Raw genomic sequence first — 27,790 nt, 5'->3', positions numbered from 1 at the left:
CCATTACATATTTATGTAGGTGGTACCGGTGTACTTGGCGATGTTCTCCAGCAGTAACGGATACTTGGTGAGTCTTTGCATCTCGGCAGGGATGATGTCCTTCAGCTGCAGCCTCCGGCACATCCGATTACTCTCTGCCTCCTGCACACAGACAAAAAATAGCAGCTTCAGCTCCTAGGTCTGAAAAACAAGGCTAGTAGATGACACAAGTCACACCTAACAGTGCCTCAAAAATAAAGTCATTTCTTATCTTTCTGTCAGAATTCATTTGAAAGTGATTTCTCCAGTGGAAGATGGTTACCTCTACTCTCCGCTTGTAATATGTTCATATAAACTGAAATATAAACTGAACATATAAACAGATGCAGCGATTGACATTTTTAAGCTTTGACATTTACCCTCTGGCCAGTTTAATATAAATCCATACACCAGCTCCATGTATAATTCTCCAAATTATTTAATGTATAAAGTCATACAGAGACAGGTCCAGAGCTTAATGTTTCATAATCAATTCATCACTTGATGTTAATGTTAAGCTTAATGTTCCCAACAAATATATATATACAGTATATGTCATTATAAAAATGAGTCATTTTAAAAAGCGAATGTACTGTATATGATTACCAGAGTTTACTGGTAATCTAGTTTACTGGTATAGTTTTGTACTTGTATAGTTTACTTGTTGATCAGAGAACAATCAGACTGGTTGAAGGTGACTACAGGCTACAGTAACTGAAATAATCACTCATTCAGAATGAGCAGAAAATTATTTCAGAGAACACATCGAGGCAAACCTTCAGGCACATAGGTTACGAAAGCAGAGGACCGAATTAAACTCCACTCCTGTCAGTTATAGTTATGTGTAAAACGCAGTAACCTTTCATTTAATTCTTTGTGTCCCTGTGTAAAAAAACATACTGTTATAATCAGTATCTTAGTATTAGGCAAACAAGATATAACTTTTTTCACCATGCCATAATTCAATTAACAAAAATTAAAAAGAAGAAAGAAAAAAAAGGGGGGGGGGGGGGGGATGGGGACATGGGCAATACTTAATTACCCAATTGCAAGGTGCCAAGATTTCAAGGCTTACAAAATCATCCCAAATCATCTCACTTCCACTACCATGCTTGACGGTGGGTATAAGGTGTTTGTGCTGTAAAGTTGTGTTTGATTTTGCCAAACATGACACTAAGCATTAGGGCCAAACAGCTCCACTTTGGTCTCATCAGTCCATAGGACATTGTTCCAGAAGTCCTGTGGTTTGTTCGGGTGCAGTTATGAGAACCTCAGTTGTGCCACAATGTTCTTTTTAGACAGAAGAGGTTTCTCCTGGCAACCCTTCCAAACTAACTGTACTTGTTCAGTCGTCTTCTAATTGTACCATCATGGACATTTAACATGCTCAATGAGGCCTGTAGGGTCTGAGATTATTTTTTGTTTTGTTATTTGCATTTCAATGAGCATCGTAAGGTCAGATCTTGATATAACTTTGACACAGGACTGTAGCAGCAGAAATCTACGACTTGTTCTGCGACTCGTTTCTACTACTACAGAGAACATAGGCTTACTCAAACTGGACAGCTGAAAGTGGATTACAAAAGAATTGTATTTGCATATTTATACAACAGGGAAACTAATTGATTTTTTTTCCCGAAAACTGGGTAAGAATGTCTATAATTTTACTGCTTAAAGATTAAAATTTTTTTTTTGTAAAATTCTTTGTTACATATATAGCAGGACATGGAATATAAAGTGTGTTTTTGACTTTGGTCTGTCTGGCAAATGATCAAAACCAGCTTTGGAAAGAAAACACCACGCAATGAAATTGTCAAGAATATGTGGCTGAATCTTCCACACGAGCATCCCCTTGAACTCTTCAACAGGCATAGTGCTTAAATTACAAACAGTTCACACACATATACCCCACTACAGAACTCACATTCTTCCTGTCACCAGAAAAAAAAAAAAAAGGAAAAAGTTTTTGGAAAAAACACTTTGTGAACGAACTGTCAGTCAAGAAGCTTGCAGGAGGTTTAGATTCAAAACAAATAAGGCGGCAGAGAGAGAGGAAAAAAAAAGTTTTCCAGCCGGCCATATGCAAATGTCAAGCAAAGGTTCTAGCTTTTTTCATTTCCATCAAAAATAGCCTGACAGCAAGAACAAAAATTGGTATTCTTGGTCTCAATGCAAATCAAACAGAGTCTTAATGCAACCCTGGAGCTGTGAGGCGGCTACCTGCTGCACCGCCATGCTGCCTATAGGGTAAATATCCTTTGGCTTATTTACAACCCACCGTGTCAACAAGTGATGATGCCTGGTGATGATGATGGTGTGTGAACATATAGTGTGTGTGCATGTTGCCCTTACATGCATGAAGCTGAGGAAGCGCTGGTCCTTCTTTTGTCGGCTCTTGATGAGCTCCAGAGCAAAGGGCTGGTTGCTGCAAAAGGTGCCTACAGCATGCTTCATCTTTTCCTCCTCTTCTCGGCTGAACTAAATAAGAAATTCAAGCAGGGCTTAATAGGACAGATTGGGTCAGCGGTGAAGCTCCTTTCACACTTTCCACTCCTTGTTAAACCCCTGCACTTACCCAAGACAGCAAATCATCTCCAATTTGGCCAACCACTGACGTTTCATTCCTCTTGCGTATTGCTGCCATCTTCTCGGAAATCGTCCCTGGAGTAAAGTGAAGAAGATGGTATGGAAAATGGAATGAGAGAAGATAAATTGGAGGATAAATGTAGTCGTACTGTATAGCAGGCGTGCTTGGTACCATGGAGCTGGATGATCTCCTCCAGGTTGCTGAAGATGGTTTTAATATCGGCAGGTGGTAATATGTTGTCACGGGTCAGCTTTTGGTAGAAGACATTGTCCAGGACTTTCAGCATGCGCATGTGTGCGCGCTCTGTGTAGAAAAGCTCTGAGACAATAAAACGATGTATATGTTAACACTTCCTTATTCTGAAAGGTAGTTTTTATGGTTTAAAAAAAACATATGAATATAAATGCAGTGCGTTTTAAAACTTTCCTTAAATCAGCGCTATGTTAAGATAATATTGCGTTATCATACCATTAATAACTTCTTGTCTCTTGATCTCCTGGGGTGTCAGTTCAGCCAGAACCTCCATCTTTACAAGTTGCTGCCAGTTTGGGGGATCCATGTCAGAGTAAACACCATCATCCTCACTCAGTGCCTCCTCCAGCCTGAGAGATAGATACACAGAGAACAAGAAAGAGTTAACTAACAACAGAGGTGCTCATCAAAAACTGTCTGACAGCTCAGTACAGTGCATCAAAGTCAAAGATTAAATGTTGACATAGAAAAAGGGCATGCGGCAGAAATACCTTCTGCTCAGCTTAGGTGTGCCTAGATCCACAAATCTAGAAGAAAAATAAAATAAATAAAAAGAACCTACTTATTCCTCTGAGTTATATCTAGCAGACTTTGAACTCTTTTATTCAATCCGTTTGGACGATTGTATTTTGCATAATACTTTACAATGTATGATTTTCAGCCTGATTTGCCGTCACAGACAAAAAACACATATGTTTAAGGAATCCTTTGATCATGCTTCGAAATCGGCGGCTTCGGAAAGCATAATGAGATATGATTACTGCAACCTAAGTTCTGGCGGTGTCAGAAATATTTTTATGAAAATCTCGTGTGTAGTCCCGCTACGCTCATCTAAAATCCATCAACAGGAAGATGGCAAAGGATAACACAAAATGCAGGAGACCTCTAAAAATATTGTAGTGTCAATGGTAAAACCCATCAGCAATACAAGATTTAAAACAACGGTGGGTTAAAAGAATTGTGGCAAAGGAGATGACTTGTCTTAGTTCTACTTTGACAGGGCAAAAAAAAAAAGAGACGTAGAAAGCAATAGAGAATAAATCAGGGCTTCTAGAAATGACTCCAAAATCCTTTTAATGACATTTAAAGGTCCCATATTATGCTATTTATTTAACAAGTTTCTTTAACTATTCAATGCATTTTTTTTTTTTAAAAACCTAAAACTCCCTTCATTTCACTCGTCCTCTGGAAGCGCAATTTTTTGGGAGAGATCACATTAGGGAAGGAAATCTAATTGGCTTGTTTACGGCCTGGCTTATACAAAAATGGTAATTTTTTTCCCCTCCTCACACATATATATATTTTAATCATGTACATTGGAGACTTGTCTGAAGACCTGAAAAGGACACTTTGCATAAAAGGGCAACTTTATTTATTTATTTTTCTAGTAACATTGCTATTATTACAGGCTCTATATTTCTGTTTACCCTGATCCGTTTCCTGGACCAGACGGAAATCACATGATTGATGAGATATCAGAATCTAGTCGTTTTCTTTAATTGCAGATCCACTGATAGATGATCTTTATCATACAACTTGATATTTTATTGCACCGTATGTTTTACAATTGGGTTAAAATATATTGGGGATCGTCCCATACAGTGTGACGAGAAACAATCTTGTAAAACTGCTAAAATCACACAGTGTACAGGCTGTATACCTGTCTCCATCTCTGTCCTCATCAAGATGCTCTACATTGTAGGATATGTAATCACATGGGGGGTATGTCATGTCCAGCCCTTCCCCAACTTGCATACCATCACTCAACCTTTGGTGCCCGGATGACTGGTTCACACCTTTAAATAAAACAACAACAACAAAAAATGTTAAACATGTTGTCACTCTTAACATACGTGTGTGTGTGTGTGTGGCTACATCAAATTCATTTCCCTGTGAATCATACACATAAAAAAGCTTGTACTTTTACATTTTTAATACAAAAATGTATTACTTTATCAGTGCTTGAATTTCAAATACCTTTTTTCTAAACTATCTGCAGCATCAATGACATTTTCTCAAGCAAAGCTCAGAACACTTTTATTTCACTGCCTTTGGAGATGGCTGAATCAATACCGTATGCAAATGTATAAATTGTCTGTATAAGTATTATTCACTCAGGTCCATAAGTGTGTGTTATTTTTACTTTGTCTACCACAGAAATATTGAAATGGAAATTAATTAAATACAGGCTTTCATCTTTAGTTTGAGGAAATTTACATCTAAATCAGGTAAGCAGTGAGGGAGTTACCGTACTTTTTAATATGCCTTATAAACTTTTACTAGGATGAGGAAAAGAAAAGAGTGTGGAGAAAAAATAACACTTATTACCAAAGGGCCTTCAACGTAACCAAAGTTAACCCCACATGTAATGAGATAAAAATGTAAGTCGCTCAGGATAAGGGTGTCGGGCAAATGCCATGTAAATGTAATGTGCCAAAACATGCAGTTCCCTAAATGACCACCAGGGGCTTGCTATATAAACCACAGTACTAAAAATGCTCAACTTTACAGCAGACATATAAATATGTTTAGAGTCTGGTAAAAAAAAAAACGTTTTTGATCTCTATAGCTTGATTTTCTGTTTATGACAACTATATGGAGTGAGATAGCGTTTATTAAGTAGATAAAAATTGCACACCCATAAGCACATGGGAAACAAGGCCCATATGTTACCTCAAGCTCGGCCAAATACACCTGTGCAAACACCATTAAAATCTGATTAACAGTATTTATGTGATGGGTGCACAGACAAACAGACAGACACAAATTTCCAAAACCATCTTGATGTGGTTACCATCTTTTACTCATCTTGCGTCCCCCCAAATTATTTTTTCACAAACAGGTTTCGAGAATTCTTAGGCGTATAGGGCCATAGTTTCTCACGCATGGACGGCTCAATGGTAGGTTTCTTGTCTGCCACGTGAACGGCACAGTCTGCATCCTAGCCAATGCCCCAACCCAGATAAAAATGGAAGAGTTCCATCCAAGAAGAGCATGTGGATAAAACTTGAGCCAAAATTAAAAAAGATGATCTGTTGTGACAAACCCTAGTGCAGCTGCAGGAAAAAATTAAACTTCATGGGGATAAACTATCTGCCCAAATTCAGCCAAATGCTTCACAACTCATTGGATGGTTCATGATAAAACTCGTTGGATGGGCTTTATAATGCAGATGGACAATAACCTGGACAAAGAAGTGGAATGTCCTGCAAAAGCCATGTAAATCACCCAAACTGCATCCAACTGAGCATGTGTTTTACTGAAGACAAGAACAAACTAGAACTGAAGACAGCTGCGCTAAAAGACTGGCAAATCATCAACATGGATAAAACGCAGTGATGTCTGAGTTCCTGCCTATGAGATGCTGACTTCATTAATTGACAAGTTGCTTCCTGCTCTGTTCATCAGATTTGGTTATACAGTATATCTTTTTATAAATAAATTTTCCCCTCATATTTTTATTTTGAATATTTATTATTAAATTCCAATATACTGTGGTAGACAGCTAAATAAGAATACTTTTTTCAAGTCTGTGATTATCAGTAATTGGGGTAAAAATGGTATTTAAACATAGTCTGGCTGTACTCTATTGGACCTTTTAAATTTGAAGCCATATATTTTTTTTACAGCTCATAACAATGACAGCAATGGTGTAAAGTTTTAATATATTAACTGCTAGCTCTTATATTGGTTTAAAAAACCCATGCTGCTGTATGTTACCAAAGTTTTACATCCCATCTATGTACAAAAAGTACAGATCAGATTATGTGAATAATGCCAGCGGCATTAAGGGTCAAATAAAAACCTGGCCTAAAGCAACATCTCAGCAAGATCTCAATGCGACCATAAAGCCTCGGCTAGTTCATATGTACAGGGATGATACGAATTATCTGACACAAGCCCAGAGTTTTGTCAAGTCAAACGCAATACACAGTGCTTATTATAGCCTAGAGCTAGTATCAGTGTTCTCAGTGGAATCAATCACTATGTACACAGAGCTCTTTGAACTCTGTTCTGTATTGCTTTTCATACAAGTCAGACTTAAAAAGATAAGCTCATGCAGGTGGTTGTGGGAGGAAACCGGAGGTGAGATTGCGCTATTTACAATAGCTGAACAATGTGTAGAAATAGTCAGCCACAAACTGCCAGACGGAATATCTCTGAAGTTCATCTGACTACCTGAGTTATTAAGAAAAATAAATGACAAACCCATTATATAGTGCTGACTAAAAGTATTAGAATGGAGAGGGGGATTTATTTTAAAGCAAAAGCATGCCAGACATTTGGATTTCAGCGCAAAAGGTATACAAGATAACTTCTTTTGATTTCTCGAATATACATGTGTTAACCAACTTAAAATGTGCTATGTTTTCTTCACCTTTTTTTTTTAAAATCATGTTATCTAAAATATTGAAATAACAACAAATAAATGTTTCCTGTTTCCCAGGTGTGCCCTGCTACTTTCTCACACTCTCATACTCTATACCATTTATCCTGTCCTGGGAAACCTGGAGCCTTTCCCGCGTGACTCGGGATAGCAGGTGGTGTACACCCTGGACGAGGTGCCAATCCATTGCAGAGCACATAATCACACACACACTCACTCACAGACTAATGGGAATGTGGAAATGCCAATCAGCCTACACTGTGTCTATACAAGTATAAAACCAACATGGAGAACAAAGAGCTGTTTATGGGAGAAAAGCAAGCCCATTTAAAACTGGGAGAAAAGAGGGAACTGATCATAGTCATCACACGATCAATGGGCATTACTGTACCAATACGACATTTCTGACTGTCCTGAAAAGAAAGAAATGACTGGGGGACACTAAGAACCAGACACCAGACACTCCAGATCATTCAAGAAAAACAGAAGCAGTTGACGAAAGCTTTGCAAGAGCTGGGAAGAAAAACCCTGAAATACTGTATCAGTCAGGCGTGAAGGTATCACAATCCAACATTTGAAAAAGACTACATAAGGAAAAAAAAACAACTTTTAACAGGGAATAAAAACAAACAGTACATGTGGCCTCTTCCTCATATATAACAACAGAAGATTCATTTTGAATAGAAATGGCATAGGCAGTAATTCTCCCTTCGTTTTTGCTTCGAGTTAACTGACATGATAAAAATGGCAGGTACAGTATACGTGATTTGTTCAGCTAAGAACCTCTTCTGACTAAAAAAAGTTTTTCAGTGCTCTTCAAGGTGTATAAATGATATTCTGGTTTCTCTCTTCCCCAGTTCTTATCACTCACTTCACAGGAGGCATCAATCGTGGCTCTTTTTATCATTTTCAGTGAAGACTTTTCACTTTAAATATTGCAGACAACTTTTCTGTTTTTTTTTTTCTTTTAAAACAGAAAGTATACCCTAATGATTTTCCTATTGAGAAATTGCATTTGCAAAGCTGAACTACCTAGCTACTAATATTTTTTCCAGCACAAAACTCTAAGTGTATTTGGAATTTATCAAGATGTTACAGTAGATTATCGATTTTTTTCTTTTAATAGCATAGAAGTAGGGCAAAGTAGACAAATCCTGTACTTGAAGTACTAAAAGTAGAAAATCCCTAGGGCAAATATTACTCAAGTAAAAGTCCTGCATCTACATGTGTACTCTAGTAAAAGTACTCACCTTCAAATGTACCTAAGTATCAAAAGTCTGTGTCTGTCACTGTCTCCATTCTGCTCCACTTATGATTTTAAACACCTGTTATGTTATTCTGGGTGTCTCAAAGGTAAGGCATTCACAAAGGACAGATATTTGCTGCACTTTTGAGTGGAGCAAAAGTAAAAACTATCCTTTAATAAAACTACTTAAGTAAAATACAGAAACATGAAATATGTACTAAAGTAAAGTAACAAAGTACAGATACTCCGGTACCTCCCATCTCCTCCCATGCTGATAACAAGTGATACACCGACATGATAGTGTTTATATTTACTGAGTAAATCATGTATTGGTTGTAGAATTTCTCCCTCTACACAAAACAAGAGAAGAGAAGCAGGGAAATCTCCAATGTCAATCCATATTTCATGGTGCAGTTGCTGTATTTCCTGCTCATCAGTTTTGCTTACTTTTTGGGTGCTGCATGGTGGTACTGAATCACAAGTAGAAATGTGCTGATGCTCTCCATACTGAAAACGTTTCCAGGTTCAAGCCTCTTCCAAACATGAGCAAAATGGATGAACATATGAGCTATTAGTTCTTATTATACAACAGTAAATTCTGGCAGAGTAAACTAGAGGCATCCATGAGTGGTGATACAGAGCGTAACAGCACTGGGATGTTCAACTATATTAAACTAACTGTTGGGTGCCAGCATGGGTGAGAGACCGTCAGCACAGCCCACAGTACTGGACAGATGAGAGAGCAGCTGCTTGCTAAAACCCATATACAAACTAGTCACCTAAGCAAGAAAGCACATCTGATAACTTTATGTCATTTTAAATATCACTTTGTCTCTTTAGTAAAAGCTAAAAAGTAAAAAGTTGTTCCAAATTGCCTCTGATCCAACAGGGCTACAAAGCTAACTACCTTTAACACAAGCCAGAATCCCAAATCCCTCTCTAACCCCTGATTCATGGACATTATTTTGTGTGTGTTAAATTCCACATAGCGCACACACTTTCCATTTTACACCCTATGGCATTCAACCATGGAAGTTAGCTGATATTCTAAAGAGATAAAAGTGGATATAGAAACTTTAAAGAGAAACTTGTGACATGTTCACTCTTTCTTATGTGATATTGCTTAATTTTACTTTTAGAAACCGGTTGACAACCAATAGAAACATATAATTTCAAAGTTGATACAGTGGTACCTTGGCAAACAAAAGCCCATCCTAAGAACAAAAATTTTGCAAGAAATTTGCCTGGGCATAAGAAGCATTTTCGGCATACTGTACGAGCGAATGAACCGAGCCAGACCGGACGCCGGCCAGCTAAGTTTACATTTTTTTTTTTTTTCCTTCGCATTTTGTGCAAGATTCATTTGGAGACATTGCACCATGGGTCCCAAAAATGCTGGCAAAGACGATAGAATAGCTAGAAGAACAGGGAGACACTTTCAGTTTAGTTTTTAAAGCAGCTGGTGCCAAGAGGAATTTAATGGTTAAATGTATGTAGGTTTAATGTCTATTTATTTCATATTTAACTTCATTTATGTCTTTTCTAAATGTTCTGATTGTTTTTATATGCAAACATATGATTTTAACATTGGAAATACCTTTGGGTGGCTGGAACAGATTATTTGCATGTACATTATTTGACATGGGAAATTGCACTTTGCAATGCGAAATTTCGCTGTAAGAACTCTAAATTTGAGGTTCTACTGTACTTCAAAAAGGTTAATATATTTTTAATAAATAAAAATTTTAATCTGCCTCAATAAATGAGGACTAAGCAAAAAATTGATTGTTGTTAATTAGTTGAATTCTCGGAAGGTGTGCTTGTTTCGTTGGTTTAACGTGGGTCCATTCAGTAAGACATTGTAGTTGGTTTGCCCTTTAAAACATCCCCGAGCTTTGATTTTAATTCAGGTGGCCAGTTTTGATTAGATTCTTAATTTCCTGTTTACTCCAGCAGATTTTCTAAAAGATCTTTCAAGAGATTTCGTATTGAGGATTGGTCTCATTTTCCTTACTTTGTAATTCCTTGCTCTTGTTCTAATCTCACCAACCATCATAAGAGAAGACTTGTTGCCAATAACTGTTAAATCTTGCTAGAATACATGTCGTTAAATAAAGTGGTAAGTTTTCGCTAAAAGCTAATTCTGAACAAAACAAATATTTAATATTGTACAGTACAACCTTTGGCAGCAGTGTCATTCTGGACTTAATCATAACTTTAACCTCTATCTAAAAGCTTATAAAGAGAGAGTTTTATTATTAATAATTTTATTATTTCTTTTTTGTAGTGTTGCAGTACTCACTAAAGTCTGTGTCTTTGAAGGCGTTGTCTGAGACAGGGCTATAGGGAGGAAGGTTGCTGATGACTGTGGAGTTTTGGATGAGGTCTGAGCCCTCGCTTGACTGGCTTCCCCGTAAAAAACGCCCACCATCTACCACCTCACACTTTCCCAACCCTGGTTGTGAGAGCTGCTTCTGAGGTCTTGGCTTGCTTCCATCCACAGAGCGACCTACTGCTTAGACACAAACAGGCACACTAATGATGCAGAGAATTTAATTCATTTAAAACATTTCTGTCTCAAGTAGTTAGCTTAAAGACTTTTTCAGAAAAATAAATCAGTTAGAGATTGTAAACAGGAAACTGGAATTAATATTACCAGGCGTTGTTTCAATGCGACTTGGTCGACGTTGCGGCCCCAAGATATTGAAACGAGGCTTCTTTACCTTTTCTTCTACTTCTTTCTCCAGCTTGCTGCTCTTCTACGAATTTCCGAAATACAAAAACCTCAAAATTAAAGTCGAGGTGAGGTTAAAATCAGAAAAAAAGTGAAAAAAGTGGCATAAACCCACCTTGATCTTGGGCAGGAAATTTATGCGCACGCGTTTGGACTCCAGGTTACGCTGCTCTTTGCCTCTCACGCCCAAATGCTTCATGTAGATGTAGATCACATATTGTATAGTGGTACTGCAGGAATGAAAATAAGGCCTTAACACAACACATTCTTCATTTCACAATATTGAACCAGAATGGGAGTCCCGGCTCGACAAATAAGAAAATCTGAAACATGCTGATGTTTAGGTGTCTTCATTTACACCACCATATGCTAGCTTCAAGCTTGTTGCTTATGTACATAAAGCCTCCATGTGGCCACATCCTTCTGTTCCATAAAGCTCTTGTCTTACTAAACCATATGTCCCAATTGCACTCTCCATTACTCTTTCTCAACAAATCATTGCTGCTAGATCCAGATGGCACTTCGCATATGTTTCCCTGCGTGTCAGTGTTTGTGCTTTAATCCTCAATGTAAGTAAACAGTTTTGACTTAAGATCCTGATTCAAATTCTCCCATTTACATGCACAGATGGTCCACGGGCTCATTATAATATGCCTTGTCTTTATAATGGTTGTGCAAGGTGGACATGAAAGGTTTTCCTCACCACTTTTCCTCTTCTGCAGCTAGTGAAGACAACCTGTTGCACAAGACAGGTGGGTTAAGTGGAAGAGCAGACTTAAGGAAAATGTTTAACCTTTAGAGACGTAAAAAGTGACTCTTACAGAATGTCATCGATTTTGGTGAGGATGCTCTCAGCACAGGATCTCTCTCTTTCCAGAGCAGTGGGGTCTTTTAACTGCTCTATATCCAAATGTGACGGCTCACCCTCAACTAAAGTCAGGCCCATACTGTGTTTCTGTCTGCATGAACATACACAGACAAGCTGAAGTTAATAACAATGAAAAGAATGCAGCTTAACACTTCATAGAATTGAAATTGCCAATTTATTACCATACTAATGAAATGAAATCCCTATTTAAGATTTTTTGGTTTATTATATTTTAAAGCTTAATATGGATGCCGCAAACACCCGTACCATGCAAATTTAAGCAGGTGATTATGTGGCAGCAATGCAATACATAAAATCATAAGCATACATGCCAAAAGCTTAAGTTCACATAAAACACAAGAATGGAAAAAATGTGATTGTAGTGAAGATGCGAGTAATGGTAAGGATTTGCATGTTTAAAAAGAGCGGAGAACAAGCAGGCTGAACGCGGTAAGCAGAGCACATGTGTGTCATTAGTTTTTTTGTAACTATTTCATGCCTTTTTGTTGTCAATAAAGGCATAATTTACAGAACTGTCGGCTCTATTGTATTAATAATTTTTATATAAATATTTTTGGGTTGTGGAACACATTGTCTGAGTTTTTATTATTTCTTATAAGAGAATTCGCTTTGATATACGAGTGTTTTGATATAAAGCACGCTTTAAATGCTCGCAATCGAAGGCTCCACTGTATATACATATGCATTTTCACTGCAAGTCTGTAAATGCCATAAGACTTTTAAACTCATCTGTACTGTAGATGCAATAAAACTTTCAATATTCATGAGATTGTAAAAGGTTTGAACTTTCACCTGCATTAGCACATGCAGCTAGTAGGATTACAGACTTAAACAACGCACTGACTTGTAGCATATTTTCTGCTAAAGATTTTGTTAAACATTCCTGCTCATTATTTTACTTTATTATATTCACTAAACATAATTGCCTGTGCTGCCACTGGCAGGAGAAAGCATTAACTGCTGTAAGGAACAAAATGTGCTTGTGCCAATATAAACACAATTATTTCCTCTCTACCAATGTTTCATCAAACAACTGTTTATTAATTTATTACAGTTTATTTTATCTGAACAGAAGATTAGGCAGAAGGCACCTCCCTTGTGAAAAGTATCTAAGCCTCAAAGGAAATAATAACCCAGTATTCTGTTTATTACATAACACACGAAAAAATGAATTAATACGTTTCTAAGCTAAATGCTATCTTGCAATCTTAACACCACACTCACCTAAAGTCCTCTAGAATTCTGTTCACCTCGCGGAGAAGTGTGTCCTGCATTGTTTGGACATACTGTCTGTGCAGTTCCTCTGGAATCAGCTCTGGTCTCCGTCGTTCTAGAAACGCCACAGATTGACACATTGTCATTCGTTTAAAATAAAACTAAGGTTATTAATATTAACATGCTAATGCATGTAATAAATCTAAAAATTTGAACTAAATATTCTTTTACGCATATAAATGACCATTTTTTTGTTCCTAATGGCTTCCCCAAATTGTAGCATGGTTATCCGGCTTTGTGTGATAATGTCTTATTTAATGAGGATAATAAGATGACTGAGGAAACATCCGTCACCTTATCAGGTAATAGTGCCCCTTGAAGGTAATTTCAGCACACAAATTTGGGTTAATCCAAACTTTCATCTAGAAGCTTTTTATTATTACACTTACTGTTTAACACACATGGAAAGCAAGTTAAATTATAAAAAGATCCTAGATGAAAGTTTGGATAAAACCCAAAAAGTTTTGTGCTGGAGCTACCTTCAAGGAAAACTATTTTTACAATACAACATTAAATGTGGTGGCTCAGGTGGCTAAGGCTCCAAGTTATTGATTTTCAGATACTCAGATCTGGGTTTGAGCCCCGCCTTCAGTGGGTTGCCATACTTCCAACCACTGCGTGCAGTGCCATTCAGTATTATAAAACTGCATAACCTGTTTTCTCTAACCAGTTTGTCATGCATTATTTTATTTTAATGTTGCATGTTTATAATACAAGTAAATTTGATTATTTTAAATATTGATTGATTATGATTAATCACAGACAATGACTGTGATTAACTAGATAAAATTTGAATCGATTGACAGAACTAAATAAAACATGGTAAAATTTGGATTTGAAGGGACCTTCTAACATAAAGAATTAAATGCTATTCATTTGAGCAGCAAGCTTTGTACAAGAAAAAAATTATATATTTGAGGCTAAATCAGACTGCAAACTAAACACATCTAAGTGCATAACAGCACAAGCTGTCCACTCGGGAGTAATTGTTCGCCAGAAAGAAATGCTTGAAGAAGAAATATCACTTAAGTCAAACAGCTAATTATAATACATTCACGCATTGCTCATTATTTTGCACCTATAAAAAGGGAACTTCTAATTAAAGGCGAAACTTACCGAGTTCAGAAGAGATAGATTCAGGCACAGTTACTTTTAGGTTCTGTTGAAAAAAAACAAAGAAATTGTCTTGTTAAATAAGTAGCATAGTGATTTTATCTAACTGTGAAGCATCTGCATGCATAAGAACATTACACATAAAACAAACAGCCTGGATAGAATGACTACTGCTAATCTCTTCATTAAATGACACATGGTAATAAACAACATTGTCACATAGGACCAATGCATATCCAACAGAGAAGCACACAAGTACACTAGCTATCATGTTACCATGTTCTGATGTTCCCTATTCATGTTTAATATCATGTATGGTCTTTAAAAAGTGTGGAACCGTTTTTTTTTGTTTTTTTTTACTCACAGCCCCCCTGTCAATAAAGAAGGTGAAGATGTCCATGAAGATGCGTCTGGTTTCTTTTGAGTTGGTCTGCTTGTAGAGGTCAGTGTAAAGGTAGCAAAGCTGAACATGGGAGATAAGACATGAAAACAATTATGTTCAATTAGGCCGACTAAAAAGCTGTCTAATTTAACAAATAACGCACAAGCTGGAGGGAACAAGGTATACAAGAGGTACAGTAGGTTGTTAGAGGGTGAAATGTAGAGGCAGGCACAGATGTAAACAGATCAGAAAAAAATATAAAAATGATCTAAAAGCAAAATCGAATTGCATATTTATCGATTTTAGACCCTTATGAATTCTAAAATCGAATTAGGTAACATACTTTGTATTAAGTCAAGCTCCCAAACTTTTTGGCTCAATCACCTGGAACAGACATTAAATTTTTTTGCAGCACCAAGCCTTTTGACCACCCGTCTTTCTTTTATTTAAGATCCTAATCCTAGTTTAGGAAACTTTCTGTTTACCTATTATGTAACCATGATATCAGAATAGAAGGGGCATAAATAAGTTATTAAGCTTTGTTTATTCATTTCAGTTCATATAGCACCCATTAAAGTGCACTAGCTTGTTACATTGGCTACTTGAACAGAGAAGGTTTCCAATAGAGAAAGTGTTAGGGCTGTCAAGATTAGCAGGTTATACATATACATATATATACATATATATATATATATATATATATATATATAGTTTGACCGTGATGGCTTCCCATAATAGCAGCATGGTTACCCGGCTGTGAGCGATGATGACATGTTTAGCGTGGATAATAAGATGACTGAGGAGCCATCGCCAGGTTTGTTAAAAGGCAAGTTTCATTATAAAAAGCTTCCAGATAAAAGTTTGGATAAAACCAAAGTCGGGTGCTTGAGCTACATTCAAGAGGAACTATTTTTACAAGAATACATTAGATGTAAGATGTGGAAGTGGTGTCTCGGAGCACTAGGGCTCTACCGGGTTTGAGCCCCGCTGTCAGTGGGTTGCCAAACCCCATACTACCCCAGCCACTGAATGCAGTGCCGGGTCCATTCGAGAGATTTAAATGTAACATTTATAAATGTTAATGTTAGAGTTATTATAAAACTGTATAATCTGTTTCCTCTAACCAGCTTGTTTTGCATTTCTTTATTCCAACATTGCACATTTATAATAAAAGTACATCAGAGTATTTTAAAATTGTATTAATCGTGATTAATCACAGACTATGATTATGATTAATAAAATTTTTTAAAAATTATCGATTCACAGCACTATTTTTACGTCACTGGACATACACCTGTAAGTAAAATACAGTTCATTATTTTCACTGTATACATAAGCCATAAGACCTTGTTGTCAATACCACAGTTAGCTGCTGGCAATGAACACCTCATGATGAGTTCATATTACAATGATGTGCCATTGGTGTGTAGACCCTGAAAGCAGTATTGTGCACTAAGACCTCCCATGCTTGGAAATTCGTTTGGACGCACACTTTACTGCCCCAGGCTTCTGAATATGATTATATGCCCAACACTTGTGGCACCATCTTCTTATTTCTAATGAACACCCTGACTGCTCTTGTGGGTTCAGGATAGCCTACAGTCCATTCTCTCTACTATTGACACTCTTTAAACACTATAAGACATCATATCAAATTATGTTGTATTGTATGTCACGTTTTTGTTGTAGTGTAATTTCATATTAACAACATACAGTAATCTTATATCACACAGCATCTCCTAGTATCAGATGTTGGCATCAGAGCATTTTCTAAATAAATCAGCAGAGACCAATACGGATTAGTGGATCAGCATTTATGCATTTTAATAAAATAACTAAAATGTAATAACACATATGCAATAAAGACAGTTGTACTAAGCTCATTACCACAGGAGCAGGGTCAAACTGGGACACCACATGGTACAGGAAAGCTGCAAGGTGCGCAGGTCGATTCTTAAGCAGGTCCAAACTCTGGAAACAGTTACACTGGACATTCGCCTATAACACAGAAGAAGCCAGGATGAGGAACAACATTTTTTAAATAATCTGAACAAAGGGTGCAAGAGAAGAACTGAGATCTGAAAGGTACCTGCTCCTGCTCATGTTCCGAGTCAAAGTAGTCATCCTCGGCTCCCATGATCTGAGGAGAGGGATGACAGGAGGGACTTTTCACGCTGGGATGGAGGTCCTGCACAAGACAGGAAAGAGTAGTTTTATCATAGAAAGTTCATCACTTGTGTGAAAATCAATCTCATTATGATAAAATAATCAGGGGACAGGTTCTGTTTTACCAGGTCAGAGGTGTCTGCAGTCTCAGGTGAAGACCATGAGTTGAGGCTGTTTCGTTGTGTGCTCTTTGGACTTTTCGAGTCTGTTCTGGCAACAGTTATAGAAGATGCCGAGTGGTGGAGATGCAGCGCCTGTGAGGCAGCCCAATACCACGTTTAAACATATTTATGATATTACACGACCAAAGACGCACATATGGAATTTCACTTTGAATCTAAAACGATTCGAAGAGGTACTCCTAAACGAGATGCACTTACAGGGCTCCACAAGCCATCGGAGCTAGCCTGGTCCACATCCACTACACCAGCACTTTCACCATCTTCAAGAAGAAGACCATCCTGTAAAACAAACACTGTTACTGTCAGTCTTAGTAGAATAATAAAACAAATCACAATAAACTGGTGATCTCTGGGTTCCTTTGTTCCTCGTGTTTTGGAGTAAAACTAGTCAACCCTGGAGATCTTTAAGTTTGTGCACCCTGTGAAAGTTCTGAAAAGTTAAGGTTAGTTATTGTCTTTCCTACACACTGAAGATCAAAAGATGAACATAAGATGATATTTGAATCGAGATGTGGAAACTCAGAATGGCACCTTTCGCTTAAACTCGATCGTGTCCTTTAGGTGAACAAAAATATTGGAACGCTTAACTGATAAATGTTCCTAGTTGTCCAAGTTGAACTGGCTCACTAAAATTTATTGGGGATTTAACTTATAATAGTATGAGCCGAACAAATTCAAAAGTCTACTGACAACATTCTGCCTGCCAAGTTACACAACAAGACAAGACAATGTCCCAAAACAGCAAAGCCAACACAAACCCACACGGCCAACACAGCAAAGGACGTCATCAAAGAGGGAAAAAAAAAGGGTGGAAGGTTTTAGATTTGGCAAAGTCAACCAACAGAATTTAATACAGTCAAGCATTCACTCAATGGAAGAAACTCTCCAGAACAAATAACTAAAAGAAGCTGCGTTTAGCTGCCTTGTGAAACTGCATAAGCAACAGTTTGCACAGATGCAATGGATGGCTTCACGTGTCTCAGAGGAAGCATATTAGAAAACCATAAAAATATTACAGCTTGAAAGCATTTGCACAGTACACAATATGATCATCAAGTATGACTTGAACCACAAATAAGTTTAATGTCGACAAGAAGTAAAAAAATAACCTGCTAAAAGAAATATGGCAAATTATATAATAATGTGCAATAATAATTGTGCCATATCTATAGTGAATAGTACATTCCTTTCCACATTCATACAATTAAATCCTTGTAAAGACAGTAAAGAGTGGCACTGATTTTAGGGCTAAAGCGCTGCTACGGTTGACGAGCATGCATGATTGCTGCGCCTGCTGTTGTAAATGTCCTGAAGAGATGCCAGATTGCATCTAATGATCCCTTTTGTTGTCTTGATTATGCACTCCTTCCTGTGAAGTAAGGGACTCAAACCTTACAGTTATTAATGACTTGAGGATGGACTCAGTGATTGAAGTGTAAAACTGGATCAATAGAGCAAGCTGGAAGTAGAGCATTTGGAAGAAGCTAAAATGCCTCAAGGTGGTGATGCACAGGGAATTGAGTGAGTCCACAGTAAAGACTACAAAGAGATGTGATAAAGAGCAATGAGGAGAGCAGAGATGTCAACGTTGATAAGATTAAGGCAGTCGGCACAAAGTGGAGGGAAAAAAAAAAAAAAAAAAAAAAACACCAGGTGTGCATACAGGACCAGTCAAAAGTTTCGACACAAGTTCGGATTTATTTTTCTACATCCTAGAACAATACTGGATATTCCAAAACTATACAATAAAGCATTGTAAAAATAACTGATTGTTGTTGAAGACGTCGAAGGTATAAGCTGTTCTGAAATAGTTCTTGCAAAAACAGTATTGTAAAGTGCATTTGCAAAATCCATCAAAAAAACAAAAATCAGGAATGACCATGGAATTAGGAGCCGTGTCCAAATTTTAGACTGGTAGTGTAGGTTAAATCCAAAATCCTTTCTCCTTTATTGAAGTTGCTGCTGCTGGGTGAATTTTATGTTCAGTAAAATATAAAGTAAACATTCTTTTGTCACGTGCCCCTTAAAGACACTATGATGTGCATTGAACAGGAAACAGAATTGAACGGTTCTTCTTAAGGAGTTTTCTAGTTCGAGTCGTTTGTTCTTTTGTCACGTGACTCCCATAGACGCTATGCAGTGCAATATATTCAAAAGAACCAACAACTCAGACTAGAAGATGTGAGAGGTGAGCTACACATTCGGTTTATTATAATATGTCCTTAGCTGCATTGTAATATTTTTATTAATAGAACTGTAGACAAAATGTGTATGTAGACAAGTTGAGTTTTTTAATGTAACATGTAATTTTATTTCTGAACAAAAGAACGCAATGAACTAAATGACTCAAAAAAGATTAGTACATTTTGATGAACGAGATTCAAAAACTGAGTCACTAAAATGATCCTAACTTCCCATCACTACCGCATGACTGTTTCACCAATCAGACGGCATAGTTGGAAAAAACCCTTCAAGCCGGTGTTCTATAAATTCATTCTACATGTGAAACCGTACACACACACATTGTGTGTGTATATATATATATATATATAATTATCTATATACACAGTAGCTCTTTGGTGATGGTGTAGTTAAACCTGAATAGAAGATGTGAGAGGTGCTCCTCTTTTGAGTTGTTTTATCCCGAGCCACCTTATGAGTTGTCTCATATGTGTCAATTAATCTGTGATCCACTGGTTCACACCATGAACCGTATGTGTCAAGACATAATACACATTATGTGCACATAAAAAGAACCCAGATATACTGTACTTAATTAGGGTATCATAATGTGTGTGTGTGTTTGTGTGTGCGTGTTTGTGTGTGCGTAAAACATACAATAACACCTTAGTTACATCACTTACAGAGAGTGCTCCTGAGCAGCTTCATCTGTGGTAAGTCACAAAAGCATCCAAAGTACATCATTAACATTGTAATTGTGAGAATTGGAATACCTGTGAGGCTTTGTGTGTGTTTCTCTTGGCTTCCTGGATGTCCCTCAGGAGACGGATGGCGGGATTCTTAACATACTCTTCCTTCATGTTCTATAAGCCAAGAAAAAAAAAAACATAAAACCCAGAAGCCAGTAACATGTCAATCTTAAAATATAAGACATTTAGAGACATTCTTAAAAAAAAATAATAATAATCCTCAACAATATCCATCCTGTATGCTGAAATCAACAGTAATAACACAAAAGTATTACAGACTGACAAGCCCGGCAAATACTGTAACATAGACGGACAAGCAAGCTCGGTAAGAATATAATGTAAGAAACAGACGACCTCCTTTATGATCTTCAACACTGCAGCTTTCAGTTTGACCTCAACAGGAAAAGCATCATTTCTTATCAGCTAAGGTCATATTTGGAGCTCTGTGGCTACATCATATATTTATAACATAACGCAAGTGTGAAAGCAAATTACTAAAAACCACACAGAGTACTACAAGCAGGTTAATACAGTGTAAAATCGATTACGCTAAGACAATAGTGAGTGATGCATTATTTAATAGATTATATTTCATGCAAAATTCTGCAGGCAATGAAGCCTTAACCTAAAACAATCAACAGGGAAATTCTAACCTGTAACTCCTGTCTATCTTTTGTCAGCGGCTTCGGGCCGTGCATCACGATGTTCTCTTCCTTAATGATTCAGGGTGTGAGGGAGATCGGGGAAGAGTATCATTGAAGAGCGCACACACAAATATATTGTATAATGGAGTTTAAAAAAAGTTTTCAAAACGAATTTTCACTTTACAGTTTTTCCTCCCAAACCATAACAAACTAAAGCTAAATTTCCAATATAAATTAGATTTATTAGCTCTGATAAAAACATTTCCACTCTTTATGGGAAGTTATAAAAAAAAGAAGGAGGCTTAAAGATACTCAGGTTAGTAGAGATGAAGTGCTGTGTTTTTGCTACCTTGTATTCCCGCCTGCTCCGGATCTGTCGTGGAGAATGTGGGAAAGAGTCTGAGGATGCCCCATTATCCCCTATCGACTCGAGGTTCAGATCAACCTCTGATAGAGGAATCTGGGGTAAGCCAGGTGGTCTGCCCAATACGGTGAGGGCCACGTAGGAACCCGCTGAATGGAACAAGGATGTAGAATCAGTGCTTGTTACCGTGCTGGTGGATTTTCACAAATATGACAATGTGATCAAATTAAAGCTTGGCACTCCTGATCAGTCTCAACATCAGATATTTCATCTTGCACCTCCAGGCTCCGGGTTCGATTCCGTGTGTATGGAGTGTGCATATTCTCCCCGTGTTGGTGGGTTTCCTCTGGGTACTCCGGTTTTCCGCCCACAGATTATGTAGATAGATATGCAAATTAGGCTGACTGACATTCTCAAAGTGAAATTGGAATAACGCATTCCTAATGCACCATGCTTTATAGTAAATATGGTGTTCTTTGGTCTGTACAGTTTTTCAACCAACGGTTGCGATTTTTATTATGAAATAAAAAACATTGCAATTTCAATTTCACTCAGGCGTGTAGACTTAACAATCAAACAATAGAACAACTTTGATCTGCGAACTCACAACCCCAAACAAGAAAGTGGGAATTCTAGTCTCACTGGGACCTATGGTCTTACTGGTCTTCAGGAGTTATTTATTTACTAATATTTAGCTAGGAGGTTCTTTTAAGCAATGTTGGCAGCTTTGAAAACATACAAGAGGTGTTAAAGTCAAACCAGGACTTATGATTCTGCAGAATAACAAAACAGTTCTAAGTGGAAGAAAGAACCTTATTTGAAAACCTATTGAGTATTATGGTCAGGACTTAACGGGAGATGTGGCAATAACTCCCTCTGAGTTCCTGTACTGTTCAAGGGGTGCTAGTGAATGACTGTGTGTAGAGTTCCCACAGACAGATGCGTCTCTGCCACAAGTTGCTCCAAGTTATCTGTTGATTTTCCTGAATTAGGAAATCCAATCGCTGGATATTCACAGGGGCTCAGAGTCACCCTGACAGGGATTCTGCACCATTCAAATGTTTAAATGCAGTTAAAAGAATCTCATCACCGCACTGTGCTTGAAATCTTGTGTAAATGTCAATTTACACCTTTATTCATCATCAAGTCTCGGTTTGACTTGAACAGCTCTACATTTTCTACAAACATGCCAGGCAACACTTACATTTGATTAACTTCACCACTTCAACATGGTTTGACTGTGTCACCAGGGTCCCATTGACCTAAAAAAGACAAGTACATGTAAAAGTACATTATACATTGCAATACACACCTGGCACCTGTACCTTAAGCACAATCATTATTAAAATAATAATAATAATAATAACCCATAACCTTAATTAAAACTTCCTAATATCTTAAATTCCCTATTGCACTAATAAAAATTGTAGTCTATAGCACAGTTGTCTTTTTTTCCCTACACGTTTAAATATAAATCCACAAATTTAACAAATAATAATCTTTCACAGTGTGTGCTTGTTGTGCACAATTCTGGCCAGCAGGTGGCAGACTGAGCAACAAATTTCATGTGGTGATAGAATTACAATGGCAGTAGTCCTGGTGTACTGCTTGTCTTGTTGTTTGACTGTTTGTACACCTGATTCAAGTTATCAGCTGACCAACAGCCCCGGTATGACTAAACATGGGGGTGTGAGGGTAAGGAGTGCACTAAAATTGCAGACGGTGGTACTCCAGAAACTGCTAACCCAGAAAAATGTTTCCACTTACGGACTCTTAACTTTGGGGGGGCGGGAGCAGAGAGCCCATTTTATTAGCATCTGATTTTTATTTAGTCATTAAAAAAACATGTATATAACTGTGTCTAATGAGGGGACTGGGCTCGTGTGTCACACTTCAGCTTATCAGAGTCAAGAGTTGTAGTCAAAAGCATCTGTTTGATCTCAGCTGTTACATGCAACCTAGATCACTAATTTGATTTGAGGCGTACAAAGGTGTTGCATCCTACATCCCATAAATAAGTGCTAGCGAATATCTGGGTTTGTTGGTTTCATCAGATTCAAATATTGCATTCTGTGTGTCATGTTTTTGTAGGCATACAAATTATTTTACTTTGGCTTCTAAGATTTCTTCAACTAAATCAGGGCTACAGATGGTGACTGTAATGGTCACCAAACGGCCTAATGTTTTATTTTTGCAACGAGTTTTTATTCAGACGGCCCCCCTGACAAAAGAAACGAAACAGCATGCAGAGATCATTAATCCTATAATAGACTCGCTCCTCTCCTCCATCTGTCTGTCTGGCAAGAAAGTACAGCAGGTGCATGTGATGGTACAGCAGGGCTGCGTTCAATAACGTGAGCACTCGTGAACATATGAAAGTTCATCAGACTGTTCAACTGCTGTACATTTGTGAATGATTTTCTGTACTATCACACACGCCTCTGTACCCTCCTGCCCTGTCCAGAGTTAGTGAAGGACAATTCAAAACATCATTAAAACGTGTCCATGGTGCCCGTGTGCATAAGTTGCGTGCACGCCTGGAAACCATTCAAAAAATTTCTGATCCAGTGGAAAGCCAAGCGAAGCGAGTTTAAGTTTTTTGTTGTTTTTTTTTTTTTTTGTGCGAAAAGCAAGCACGGTACCAAATAGAAAAGTGGACCTCTTTTAGTTTCATTTTAAGCAGCTGGTGCCAAGAGGAATCATACATTTCTATGTGCAAACATTTTTATATGCAAAAATATGATTATAGTGTTGGAAATTGGTAATATTGGTAATATCTTTTGGGCGGCTGGAATGGATTATCTGCATTTACATTATTTCCTATGAGAAAATGTGTTCTGCAATACAAAGTTTATATATATATATATATTAAAAAATATATTTTAAATAAACAAGTCTGGATGTTGACTGCATCCTACAGTAGGTGCTGCTCTGCTATCATCTGATATAAAATGGGTTTAAATTATGCTCCAAAACAGAATTCTGATAGCAATCAGTTTGATTAAACATATTCCGCTAATCAAATGCATGTACACACAACCCCAGAGTAAATAACTGTTGGCCATAAACCTCTAGCAACCCTTTTCAACACCTCTGGCAAGTCGGAAAATTGACCATCTACACTGAAGGTGCATTATAAACTCACCTTAATGATCCTGTCCCCAGTCTGAACCCCCGCACGCATAGCAGCTCCATCTACCGAGAGAGGACACACTCGCACACATTATACATTAATTAGAGTCTAAGTGCCTGAGTCACATTTGATAATTACACATCATTTCTGAGCAGCTTCCTTCATTAGGAAAATTGCTTTCAGGCTTTTCTAATGCGCTAATATGGACTGTACTTGAATGAAATGGAAAGGGAGGGCACGCTCTAGTCACTTCTCACCACGACTTAAGAGCATACGTGGCTCAGCGCTCCACCCTGCATAGACTGCTGATTATGGATTAACGCTGAGAACAATATTACAGAGAGGCACATTAGAGTGTATCATTACTTACACACACACACACACAATCCAGAGCATGAAACAGAATGTGAAATAGAACATAGGACAGTAACCAATTTAACCCACTGCTCCATGTGAGCTCTTATGTAAAGGATAATTTTTAAATAATGAATTTGGATGGGTGGAGGGTGGAGCGGGGATGGAGCCACTGGCTGTCATGACAGGAATCGCTATTACATTTTCACCCTGCACTAGGCTCCCTCTAATTGCTAGTGCTCAGAAAATATCAGCTCCTGTGCTGACCTGCTGCCAAGCCACATCATCCTTTACACAGAGACGGAGGGAGGGCTAGAGAGAGAGAGAAATTCCACTTACCCTCTTTGACGAGCTGCACAAATACAGGGTTGTCTCCGCTCACTGTAAGGCCAAAACCGTTCTCGTCTTTCTGAATGATCACGCATCTCTGAACCAGTCCTGAAAAGGGAATAAGACAGAACGAGTTTGATAAATGCAGGACGAAGCTGAAATCAGCCAAGACAATAATGTAACATCTACTGTTCAACAAAGAAGAGAACCTCATAGTATAGATATACAAAAAGCTGAAACGTCAGGGTTCCTGTTTTTTTGTCTTTCTGTCTATAACATATTTCGGACCATTATAGGTTAAGGTCAGAGTTACTGTGCATCCAGAGCCAGGTACCATTCACAAACACTTTTCACACACCCAGAGACAGTTTATCAAAGCCAGTCTAGACCCATTTGCATCTTTTTTTTTAACGATGAAAAAAACCTGAAGGAAACTGACGCCAACATGATAAGAACATGCAAAACTCCAGGATCAAAATGAGGACCGTGGCGCTGTAAGACTGCAAAAGTGTTTGACGTACCATAATGCTATTAATATATTTCATCAAAACATCATGCAAATGTTTTTATTAATTACTTGCTTGGCTGCAGACCTGCAAAGATCATGCTGGGTAAAAATTCCAGTTTAACATAAACAGTGGTAGATCCAGTAAAGTCTGTCTAAGACCTTGCTAGCTTTCAGAAACGCTGTAGTCAAATGGAAGCAGACTTAATCAGGTCACTACGGCTTGTTGAGATACAGGGAAAAACTGTTCTTTTTTTATTTTTTTAATTTTAAGAAAAGTGTCAAGTAAACGGAAAATGAAAAATGTTGAATTTTCCCTACGTGATGCGTTTTCCCAGGCCGCCTTGAAAGTGGTAATGACCGGCTTAATTTAAAGTCTATTTTGGCAAACACGTTTCACGGTAAACTACTGAGCCTTTAATAGACATTTTCATACAGCTTTCACAAACTCAACAGAACAAAGATAAAAATATATTATTTTAAAGGTGCAATAGCTATTGGCATTAGTACCTGGTAATGCCCAGTGCCACCAAATACTACTTTTACCAAACAACATGATCAAGTCCTGGAAATGCTGTTCCAAGACGGAAATCACATCTTATCTTATTTAAAAAAGTATTGTAGGTTCCTTAGTATTAACGGTATTATACCAGCGTATATTTAAATAATCAATACATTTACTAAGTGGATGTCTATACTGTATGATCTGGCTGAAATAAATCTCTCTTTAAGCACAGTGATGTGTATGTGATGTAACAGGGGATGAAATACCTGACACAATTGCCAAACAATCTATGAAACTTTTTCATTTTGTTATAACGTTAGACTTGAAGAGAGGGCAGCGGCAAAAAGATGGCCCAAAGTGAAGTGTGGCGATATGTCAGGTATACTTGTAAAGCGTGCTAAAAAGACGAGCGTCTAAAAAAAAAAAACGCAGCCCCACTGTACATGTGCTGTTTTTAAGTCTAGTAAAGGTTGTTTTTTATACTGGTACATTCACTGTATGTTTAATATTCTCTGTTGTATTTGTACAGCAGTATATATCAGAAAAATGGACTAAATGTGTATTTTCTTACTTTTGGGCAGAGAACCAAGAATATTTTTTTTCACATTTTCCTCCATTAAAACCTGCTGAATCTAATCTCTCAGAAAGGAAGATCACTGGGGCTTTATAGTAATGGAGTCGGTAAGGGAGTGTCTAAAAACTGCATGACCTGATAGGTTTTTAAAATTCTATCAGGATTAAAGTAATTTTTTCCACTTTTGCAGGATTGTTCATGTCATACATATATATATATATATTTTTTATTTATTTTCCCGTCCAGAACTTAGTCATGTTCAATTCCTCCCCGTCACTAGGGGACTCCCACATTAAGACTACTTCTACCACCGTGGTTTCCCCTAAACCATGCGATGCCAGCCGACCGAACTCGCATCTTTTCGAACTGCTCTGCTCACGCACCATTGGGGACGGCGTAACACACTTGGAGGTTTATAAGATATCGGCCAATCAGCTCTCTCCAGACGTCCAGCTGCAAGGGGTTACAGAATCACCCGGAAATCGATAAAAGGGCGAGCACTTTACCACTGCTTCACTCGGAGGCATGTCATACACATTAATAATGATCAAATTATTATTTTATTCATAATAATAATAATAATTAATTATAAAAAAAAATTCAATAAGTGATTACACATACAGGTTAATCTTTGAAACAAACTTTCGGTACTGTGACAAAACTACTCCGCACTCTGCACCATGCAAACTTCAATCCTTTAGCACTGCTCAACTGTTCCGCCAAATGCCATTAAAGTAAACATAAATGAAATATAATTGATCCCGATTAATTTCCTGTTTAAGGAACTGCTGTAATTGCGCAGCTAAACGAAATATCTGCTTGCAGCTTCCTGCTAAGGGCTGAATCACAACTGTGCTGATATTCAGTAAAACCACAGTCTTGCTGATGCAGTACTGCTTAATTGAATATGACACAGATTTAAAGTTACTTTATTTCACTTTATAAGATAAAGTAGCTGAACTGATGCGCTAACGTTGAATTGTAAATATTACAAATATGCGAATATATTTGCATAAACATCAGCACAAGAATAATCAGATAATGGAAACAGCCAATTCTAGGTGTGAAATCTAGGAACTGACAGAAAATAAAGTCGCAGGGTTGGTAGTTTTCATTTCAGGATCAGTTTCACAATAAAATCTGACACTCTAATAACATGGTTTTAGGTTTATACACTGTTTACTGCAAACAATACAGAAAGCAGCAGGACAAAAGAATAG

General features: G+C 37.6%; 1 protein-coding gene across 4 annotated transcripts in view; it reads right to left on the bottom strand.

The window, feature by feature from the left end:
• The window catches only part of arhgef12a (Rho guanine nucleotide exchange factor (GEF) 12a), a 72,738-nt gene that overhangs the window by 13,748 nt on the left and 31,200 nt on the right, over positions 1-27,790 (bottom strand). For 3 of the 4 annotated variants that reach the window (XM_053507269.1, XM_053507267.1, XM_053507266.1), the window contains exons 4-28: positions 24,996-25,094; positions 24,315-24,364; positions 22,374-22,431; positions 21,155-21,318; positions 20,815-20,874; positions 20,186-20,275; positions 17,430-17,510; positions 17,175-17,303; positions 16,973-17,071; positions 16,771-16,881; positions 14,866-14,964; positions 14,505-14,547; positions 13,338-13,443; positions 12,046-12,183; positions 11,928-11,960; positions 11,340-11,454; positions 11,147-11,249; positions 10,793-11,002; positions 4,518-4,653; positions 3,349-3,384; positions 3,074-3,207; positions 2,777-2,923; positions 2,594-2,679; positions 2,371-2,496; positions 27-141 (exon numbers count right to left, since the gene is read on the bottom strand). In XM_053507269.1, coding sequence (XP_053363244.1) covers positions 27-141; positions 2,371-2,496; positions 2,594-2,679; positions 2,777-2,923; positions 3,074-3,207; positions 3,349-3,384; positions 4,518-4,653; positions 10,793-11,002; positions 11,147-11,249; positions 11,340-11,454; positions 11,928-11,960; positions 12,046-12,183; positions 13,338-13,443; positions 14,505-14,547; positions 14,866-14,964; positions 16,771-16,881; positions 16,973-17,071; positions 17,175-17,303; positions 17,430-17,510; positions 20,186-20,275; positions 20,815-20,874; positions 21,155-21,318; positions 22,374-22,431; positions 24,315-24,364; positions 24,996-25,094 — 2,568 coding nt within the window. The remainder of the gene's footprint in view (positions 1-26; positions 142-2,370; positions 2,497-2,593; positions 2,680-2,776; positions 2,924-3,073; positions 3,208-3,348; positions 3,385-4,517; positions 4,654-10,792; positions 11,003-11,146; positions 11,250-11,339; positions 11,455-11,927; positions 11,961-12,045; positions 12,184-13,337; positions 13,444-14,504; positions 14,548-14,865; positions 14,965-16,770; positions 16,882-16,972; positions 17,072-17,174; positions 17,304-17,429; positions 17,511-20,185; positions 20,276-20,814; positions 20,875-21,154; positions 21,319-22,373; positions 22,432-24,314; positions 24,365-24,995; positions 25,095-27,790) is intronic. The other variant, XM_053507268.1, reaches the window with a different exon arrangement.

This window comes from Clarias gariepinus, chromosome 11 (genome assembly GCF_024256425.1).
Source record: "Clarias gariepinus isolate MV-2021 ecotype Netherlands chromosome 11, CGAR_prim_01v2, whole genome shotgun sequence".
In the NCBI taxonomy this organism is placed as follows: domain Eukaryota; kingdom Metazoa; phylum Chordata; class Actinopteri; order Siluriformes; family Clariidae; genus Clarias; species Clarias gariepinus.
This window is presented reverse-complemented; position numbering and strand designations above follow the sequence as displayed.